Source organism: Brassica oleracea, chromosome C1 (genome assembly GCF_000695525.1).
Source record: "Brassica oleracea var. oleracea cultivar TO1000 chromosome C1, BOL, whole genome shotgun sequence".
Lineage (NCBI taxonomy): Eukaryota > Viridiplantae > Streptophyta > Magnoliopsida > Brassicales > Brassicaceae > Brassica > Brassica oleracea.
The window spans coordinates 45,054-52,830 of record NC_027748.1 but is presented as its reverse complement, the minus strand read 5'-3'; the positions used below and the strand labels follow the sequence as shown (position 1 = coordinate 52,830).

At 38.1% G+C, this 7,777-nt stretch overlaps 2 protein-coding genes and 1 long non-coding RNA gene across 6 annotated transcripts in view; 1 reads left to right on the top strand and 2 right to left on the bottom strand.

Annotated features, from left to right (window-relative positions):
• LOC106311488 overlaps positions 1–1,510 on the bottom strand; it is a 5,341-nt gene extending 3,831 nt beyond the window's left edge. The window contains exons 1-3 of one of the 2 annotated variants that reach the window (XR_001264034.1): positions 913–1,510; positions 545–846; positions 161–462 (exon numbers count right to left, since the gene is read on the bottom strand). This is a non-coding gene — a long non-coding RNA (uncharacterized LOC106311488). Of the gene's footprint in view, positions 1–160; positions 463–544 lie in introns of those variants that run through there. The other variant, XR_001264033.1, reaches the window with a different exon arrangement.
• LOC106311471 (chromatin-remodeling complex subunit ies6) lies at positions 1,511–2,144 on the top strand. Its single transcript, XM_013748655.1, has 3 exons — positions 1,511–1,689; positions 1,775–1,842; positions 1,919–2,144. Exons 1-3 carry the CDS (start codon positions 1,536–1,538, stop codon positions 2,048–2,050), a joined length of 354 nt encoding a protein of 117 aa, XP_013604109.1. The 5' UTR covers positions 1,511–1,535; the 3' UTR covers positions 2,051–2,144.
• A 36-nt stretch (positions 2,145–2,180) lies between these two features.
• On the bottom strand, positions 2,181–6,137 carry LOC106311447 (serine/threonine-protein kinase HT1-like). 3 transcript variants are annotated; one of them, XM_013748644.1, is made up of 16 exons: positions 5,786–6,137; positions 5,601–5,718; positions 5,449–5,507; positions 5,249–5,368; positions 5,120–5,174; positions 4,702–4,812; positions 4,443–4,493; positions 4,106–4,266; positions 3,928–4,035; positions 3,750–3,823; positions 3,471–3,646; positions 3,161–3,256; positions 2,888–2,968; positions 2,750–2,803; positions 2,516–2,650; positions 2,181–2,439 (listed from the first exon to the last, which is right to left on the bottom strand). In XM_013748644.1, the coding sequence occupies exons 1-16, from the start codon at positions 5,977–5,979 to the stop codon at positions 2,347–2,349; spliced, it is 1,686 nt and encodes a 561-aa protein (XP_013604098.1). In that variant the 5' UTR covers positions 5,980–6,137; the 3' UTR covers positions 2,181–2,346. The 3 variants fall into 3 exon arrangements, with proteins under 3 accessions (XP_013604098.1, XP_013604089.1, XP_013604103.1); XM_013748635.1 differs by having other exon boundaries at positions 4,106–4,272; positions 5,786–6,135; XM_013748649.1 differs by having other exon boundaries at positions 4,106–4,272; positions 5,601–5,695; positions 5,786–5,958.
• Positions 6,138–7,777: the final 1,640 nt, after the last annotated feature.

The window sequence follows — 7,777 nt, the reverse complement described above, 5'->3', positions numbered from 1 at the left end:
GTATAAATAGGGGTGCTTAGCACCATTTGTAATCATCCAAGAATCAAGAAAAACAAAGAGAGAAAATATTTGTAAGAGAGAGTTTCCAAAAACAAAATCTTTGTAGTAAACCCTTTCCTAAATATTAAGAGTCTTCTTCTTAAATTTTCTAGTTGTCTAATACCATCTTCATCTCATCGATATTGGATAATTTTCCCAACACCTTTCCCTTTGAGTTCCTTGACACTCTTGACCCACTCGATCTTAGAGGAATGTTGTCGGATGTGAGGGTGCAGTTGAAAGAGAGAGTTGTATTCACATCACAGTTGTGAAACATGAACACCTTGAAGGCTCATTTTAGTCTGTCCACTACGTACCCAAAGCTAAGCTGGTCCCTGGGTGTTAGCAGGTGTACCTCGTTGAACCACAGGCAGCTGAAGAGATTGTTCATTGCAGTGTGTTCTCTTATTATCACCGCTCCCTCTGGAACATGTGTGTGTAAAACAAGAGAATGGACTTAGCATAATTATTAACAAGGAGACATTGTTTTATTTATGTTAATTACCAATAACAGTAGTAATTAAGATTTTGGGGACTTTGCCGTTCCTCCTAGCCTAGGTTCATCATAAGGAGGAGTTTTGAGTAGAATAAGACGCCAAATGCCGACCCATTGGCCTCCTATGAACATCTTGGCTCACAGTCAAAGTAGTGTTTGATGTTAAGAAATGGAGAGAGAGCTCGTCAACCACCAGAAGGAAACAGAAGAGGTTCTTGGCTAATGTTAGATGGCTGGTGGGGTTGATCATATGCATCGAAAATCCCAGTGGCAACCACAAATTTACATTTGTTTACGAAATCTTTATCCACCTGAAAGAGAATATAAATAATAGTTTGGAAGGGAAGAAGGGTAAAAACAAGGGGGATAGTTACTACCTTCATGACTGACAGGTTTGAGAGAGAGAGAAAAGCTTTCATGTCGTTGAGAGCAGGTAATGTTGGCGCTAAAGAGAAGAGAGGAAAAGGAGAGGTGGAGGAATGATGATCATCACCCTCCTCTGTAATGTAGGTAAGATTGGTGGTGAGAATAGAATGAGGGGTTATTGAAGTGGGAAGGAGAACCTTTATCAGGGTTGTAGGCAACGGGAATGGGAAAAAGAAAGCAGTCACGTCAGTGTTGGAATAAGCAAGCAAAGCAGTCTAGTGGGAGAGAAGAAGAAGGCATCATCATCATCTGTCCCGCAATAGAAATATCCATTACTAACTCAAACAATTCACAGAGCTCTGACCTTTAGATTGAGCGTTTGAATTGGTGGGAATCACTCTTCATTCAGTTTGAAAAGAGCCGCTCCTAATTCGAATCATGCCATAATCTGAGAGAGAAGATCTACAGATTGTTTGTGTGATAGAAGAAGAAGAAGAAGAAGAAGAAACTCTTGGTTTACTCATTTGTTTTTCTTAATTCACAATACCGGACCGGACCGGACCGGTTATTAACAACCGAGAGACGGCGTATAAAGCATCCTCGGATGGATCTAGGGTTTAACTAACAGAAGAAGATGGAGGGGGAGTTGGTTGATGCAGATATAGTGGTTCCGATGCATCTGAGCTTTAAGAAGACACAGGCCTATGAAAAGTACCCAAAGGGGCAGTCTCGAGGAAGGTGGAAACATCTCAAGCAGATCCTCCAAGCTGACCCTGATGATCCCTTTTGTATCTCTCTCTCGATTCAGAAAAATTAAAATACTCCTCCTCTTCTTCACTATAATCAATCGTTCTTTCTTTCTTTCGTGTGCAGATATCAACATCGAGTCGCCTCCATCCACTCAGCCATGCAAGAGAATTTGCGATGTCACTGGATTCGAGGTATGTATTACTAATTTATTTCTGATTTTCGACCTTTTCTTTAGTTTGATCATCTCTTGGTTTGGATTGGTGACAGGCGCCATATGTAGACCCCAGAACAAACCTCCGCTATGCAAATGCTCATGTTTTCAAGGCTCTAAGGTCACTCTCCACCCACCAAGTCCACCACTATCTCTCCATTCGCAATGCCGCTCCACTTCTCAAGTAGCCAGCCCCCCCATGTCCTGTTTTTACTTGTAATATGTATTGTGGTAGATATTTTTATGTATGCAATTGTTGATTTCCCTCAAAGTTACTGATTTTTTTTGGGGTCAACATACTAACACTAGTACAACGAGAACAACAAAATGAGTCTTTTAATTCTTTCTACATCAACAAGAGAGTTTTGAGTATATAATAACTTACAAAATCAATTGAACCAACCAACAATACACACTCTTCAATTTGACATACACTGTCGAGATATATATAAATATCATATGCAAATCCATCTATGTATGTTATTCAATGATGTGTTGTTGCACTTCTCCTCAGTGCTGCAAAGATACCCCCTCCTCCTCTTGATGCTTTTTTCTTCTCCTCCCCCTCTTCTCCTACCTACACACACACACATTCACTTCAATTACTCCCTCTATTCAATCCACTTTCATAACCATTTCTTTCTCTTACTTACTTCCTTGGCTATCTCTTCTAGCTGCTCTTTGATCTCTGCGAAGTCTGGTCTCAGGCTTGGATCCTTCTCCCACAATCTCTCCATTAGCTCTCTCATTTTCGGATGCGTCTTCTTCGGTATTTTCGGCCTTAATCCCTGTTTTCCCACACACAACACAACCCCCCCTTTTTATCTGTCTGCGTTTCCATGCAACAAAACAAACAAACAAACAAATGAAAAAAAAAGGCAATCTACCTTTTGGACCACCCCTACGGCTGCCTGCAATGGCGTCATGTATTCATATGGAAGCTGCCGTTACATAAACGTTAGTTATACCGTCACCTTCCTTTGTAGGACTTTATTTTTCTTAAGACAAAAGACGCCCAAAATTACCTTGCCAGTCAACAACTCCCATAGCACAATCCCGTAGCTGAAAACGTCTGCCTTGTGATCATATGGCTTGTGTTCTATCACCTGAATTTCCACCAAATTTTTGTTGTCTCGGAAGTCAGAACCAACCACACAAGATACTTACTGGTCATCTCATAATAGCTAACCGATTTTGGAATAATCCTAATCATCGGAGACATTGGCTGAGCAAACTTTCATATGCTACTGACATACTAAACTATACAAACAGTATCAAAGGACATCTCACAACCATACCTCCGGAGCCATCCACCGATATGTTCCAGTTTCAGCTGTCATAACTCCAGTTTGTGCTTTTACTCTAGCCACCCCAAAATCTGCAACCTTAACAACCTGTACCAACAGACAAAACAAAAATCCACACACCACTATGAATACGCAACTGTGCCCTCAAAAGAACATGATTGACAAGCAGCATCCTGTAGAACTCATGCTCTAAGATATAGCATATGTGATGCAGGCAAAATGTCTTTATTTGAACATTTATTTCAACCAAAGTATGCAAGCTCGGTCCAAATGCCAATTCACACTAAGTTGAGAGTGTTACCTCATTTTCGTCCATTAGAAGGTTGGCAGCCTTCAAATCTCTGTGAATTATGTTATTTTGGTGCAAGTAGTTCATCCCTTTGCAAATATCTATAGCTACTTTAAACAAAGCTGGAAGCTTAAACACGCCCTTTTGCTTGTGTAGATAGTCATATACACTTCCACCGGGCATGAATTCTAATTAAATAACAAAGAGAGAAACGAAAAATAAGTATAATAAGCCTGGAACAAAATTATATCAAGTATAGTAATGCACATAAATAGGTTCACTGTGGCATACCTGTAACAATACAGAGATGTGGAGGCTTGGTGCAAGCACCAATGAACTGAACAACGTTTTTGTGCCTAACTTTCCTGAAAATGGAAAGATTTGGAATGATATCTTACGAGTCTAAGATGATATTTTTTTTATCAACACATAAGTTCACAGCGTGCCCAAGACAGGAAGGCACACAAACCTCATAATAAAGACTTCTTGGGAAAACTCTTTCTCTAGCTCAGAATCTAGACGCTCTGGCTTGAGGATTTTGATAGCAACTTCCTGGCTTAAGTATGTACCTTTATACCTGAATAATACAAGATAGATTTGAGCATCTTAAAATGACAAAATGTATTTAATAGGTGGAGCCGACTTACAGATTTCCATAAGAACCAGATGCTATCTTATGCCCGAATTTTAATTGTTTAAGGTTGATTTCCCAAACATCAGTTCCATCAGTGGGTATTACGACATGATCTTTCGCTGTCCCGTTTTGCTTTTCAGGAGAGAAGGATTGCTGCATAGGCCAGCTTTGATCCTGCAACTGAGTGTAATGAAATTCATTAATAACACACAACACGACATGACATTATTGTGAGATGTTGAGAAAGTGTACAGAGCTACCAACTCTATTTCATTAGGAATTAAGTGATTGGAAAGAAAGCGTAGTCCATAAATCACCAGTCTGCATCTTGCACGAAAGTATTAAATTACCTCAATCTTTGCTGCTTCGGTCTCCAATGCCACTCTAAGTCTGTCTACTTCCTGAATAATTAAAAAAGGTAGCATACCAGCTTATTGACTAGGAAGCTTTCTTCATATAAGTTTTTTTTTTTTTTTTTTTTAAGTTGCATTTCAGCTACTAAAGCACTAAACGATTGAAAAAATAAAGCAAAGGTAAAAGGGTTTCTTAAAATGAAAGAACAACTTGCAATAGCGAAAGAAAAAGGAGAGGGAAAACAAGAGAAGGTACCTCGTACGGCCAACCATCAACGACAAAAACATCGAGTGAGAAGCCATCGGTTGTAGAAAAAACATGCGCCTCTTGAATATTCAGCCCAAGCTCAGCAAGCAATGCAGTTAACTGCATCGTTTACGCTGGCTTAGTAACGCATTGATGAATCAAAATATATTTCAAAGTAAGTCATATTCATAGGTATTACTGTAATTGCAAAATACGAATGTTCTAATTGATGACATCATAGTCAGACATACTTATTCCAACTACATACCATATTTTAAAAATGTATTTGGGAGGAAGAAACAAGAAACAATAAAAGTATCCCAATTTTCAAGCATTGCGGAAAGAAGAAAAGAAAAGCCGAAGACGTGTAATGCAGGATAACATACACACCCTATATTCGATTCCATGTGAGAGTAAACAATAATACCTGCAAAAGGAGTTTAGGTTTGTCTAGTGTGGAAAAGGTGATCTCATGCAGGGGACTGCAACAAACAGGGGGAGTTAGGACTTGAGGATTAGAATAATGCCACAAGGAAAGTATAGAGTAGAAGAGTACCGGGAATAGAGAGAATTGTTACGCACAGAGTTGTCGCCCTCATCGTGGTCATGGTCATGGGCAGCAAGTGCAAGTGCTTCGAGATTGGGAGATGAACCAAAGGCAGGCGGAGGATGAATGCTGGAAAGTGGAAAAGCAGAGGTTAGTTGGGCTTTGCTTTGCATGTTTTAAAGAGAATGAAGAATTGGTTGGTTGGTCACCTTCTTTTTCTTCTGGGAGGAGAAGAAAGAGAGTCCGAGTCAGGTGGAGGTTGTTGAACCTTTTAAGGAAAGATGATGAGAGAGTTTCATTTTCATTTTCCGTGAGGTGAGGATAAAAGACAAGTGAGAAAGAAAGAAGATAAGAAAAGGACCTGGACGAGACGAACTTGGATAGCAGGCCTCCTGTTATGTGGATCAAGAGCCGAAAGAAGCAATCTATGGTGCATGACAACGTCTTCAGCCCTCTCTATATTCACATCCAATGCATACCTAATATATGAATCTTTTTTTGAGCTCATTTTGCCTATACGAAACATTAATCTCAAAATCTGTTTACCGGGCCGGGAGGCGATTGAAGTGAGCCCAGAGGTCGTCCACGAAACCGGGGAGATCCGTGTCAATGATATCAGATTGACGGAGACGAAGGATGACCTCTTCGAACACCTCCACTTTCATCCGCTCACGACGCTCCATGGCCGCCTCCGACATCATGGGTAAGACTCTACTTCCGCAACTCTCCATCACCACCATTGAGCAAATTAAACTCAACGATTCCTTTTTCTTTTTATAACAGAATCTCCTTTCGATTGATCAAGGAAGATGATGAGATTTGCAAAATCAATTCAAATGCAGAGAGAGAGAGAGATGATCAATCACTAATAAGTATTGTGGAGGCAGGTCTAATGAGCTTTTATCTCATCTTCCGCATCTGACTCATGCCGCCGTGGCCATACTAATCCTTTAATGTCTTAGGGTATTATTGTCATTTCAAGCAGGCGACTTCTTCTATTTTCTTAATCCCCCCATTTTAAAATCGTGATTAACAAGCTAAGTAATAAAGAGGAGATCAAACAAAAACAAAAACAAAAATACATTCCTCCCCTACTGATTATGCCCAAATGTGACCCCACCCCCACACTTATCCGCCCGGTCCAGGTTCCACCCATTTCCTTTTTACGTTATTTCTAGGGGTGGGCGTTCGGGTACCCATTCGGGTTCGGTTCGGGTCTATTCGGGTTTCGGGTTTTCGGGTTCAAAGATTTCAGCCCCATTCGGGTATTTCTAAATTTCGGTTCGGGTTCGGTTCGGATCTTTGCGGGTTCGGTTCGGGTTCGGATAACCCATTTAAATTATTTTAAAATTTTTAAAATTCATTATATACTTTAAATTTCTCAAAATCTATAAACAAAACAATATATTACATATAAATTTGAATAGCATATGTCAAAGTATCTAAAATTAACATATAAATTGGTTTTGTTTGAATATTTGGATTGAAAATCAATAAGTATTGTTGGTGTTTTGAGTATACTTTAGCTATTTTAGACATGTTACTTTTGACTATTTGTATATATTTATAAGTATTTTGGATAAGTTAAAACTATCTTATATATTTTGATGTTCTTAATATATATTAAATCTAAAAATAATTAATATATATAGGTATATAAATCAATTTCGGATATTATCGGGTACCCGAAATACTTCGGTTCGGATCAGGTTCGGTTTCGGTTCTCTAAATACCAAAATTTTGAACCCATTCGGATATTTAATCAATTTCGGTTCGGGTTCGATATTACTTTTTCGGATCGGATTCGGTTCGGTTTTTCGGATCCGGGTTTTTTGCCCAGCCCTAGTTATTTCTCCATCTTTACTTTCCTCTCTCTCTCAAATAAACACCCCCTTTCTCAAATATACATAACCTTGTTTCATAAGTATGTCCCCTTTTTATATGTACATCATATAAACTACCAGGGAAAACGGTTTTTTCATGCCCGCACTATGAAGCCAGCGAAAATACATACCTAAACAATATTAATGTGCCAAAACATTCCTAAACTAAATAAGAATTTGAATTGCATATCTAAACTCATAATAAATAGCTAAAACATGCCTATAACCGGTTATACGATGATTTGGACTATTTTTTAAAAAAAAATTGTAGTTTAGTCCCTATAATTCTATTTTTTGTTAATATATCTTAAATGACTTAAATAATCAAATTTATCGTATTTATAATTTTAATTTGAAAAGTACAATTTTATTATAAATAATCTTACTCATATGTAATATTTACAAGAAATACCACTCAATTTATATTTATATAATTTTTTTTTTTACAAATATAGTCATTCAAATTTTAATCAACATAACTAAAAATACTCTTTAGAAATTTGATTTTACAGTAGAGATCTTTAATAATATTACCCTTACTTAATAAAAAGAAAAGAATGGCTAGTTAACCAAAAATAGTTTCGAACGCAGCATCTCAAGAAAACAAATATCGCACAAAACCACTAGACCATATTACATTATTTTTATTTTGCTA

What these genes read in the sequence shown, in the direction of transcription:
- LOC106311471 (XM_013748655.1), top strand. Translation starts at nt 1,536, where the DNA reads ATGGAGGGGGAGTTGGTTGATGCAGATATAGTGGTTCCGATGCATCTG. An exon ending in TGACCCTGATGATCCCTTTT is followed by an intron (nt 1,690 to 1,774) that starts GTATCTCTCTCT and finishes TTTCGTGTGCAG; the next exon opens with ATATCAACATCGAGTCGCCT. An exon ending in GCGATGTCACTGGATTCGAG is followed by an intron (nt 1,843 to 1,918) that starts GTATGTATTACT and finishes GATTGGTGACAG; the next exon opens with GCGCCATATGTAGACCCCAG.
- LOC106311447 (XM_013748635.1), bottom strand. Translation starts at nt 5,979, where the DNA reads ATGGTGGTGATGGAGAGTTGCGGAAGTAGAGTCTTACCCATGATGTCG. An exon ending in GGGAGTTGTTGACTGGCAAG is followed by an intron (nt 2,804 to 2,887) that starts GTAATTTTGGGC and finishes ATGTAACGGCAG; the next exon opens with CTTCCATATGAATACATGAC. An exon ending in TAGAAGAGATAGCCAAGGAA is followed by an intron (nt 2,440 to 2,515) that starts GTAAGTAAGAGA and finishes GTGTGTGTGTAG; the next exon opens with GTAGGAGAAGAGGGGGAGGA.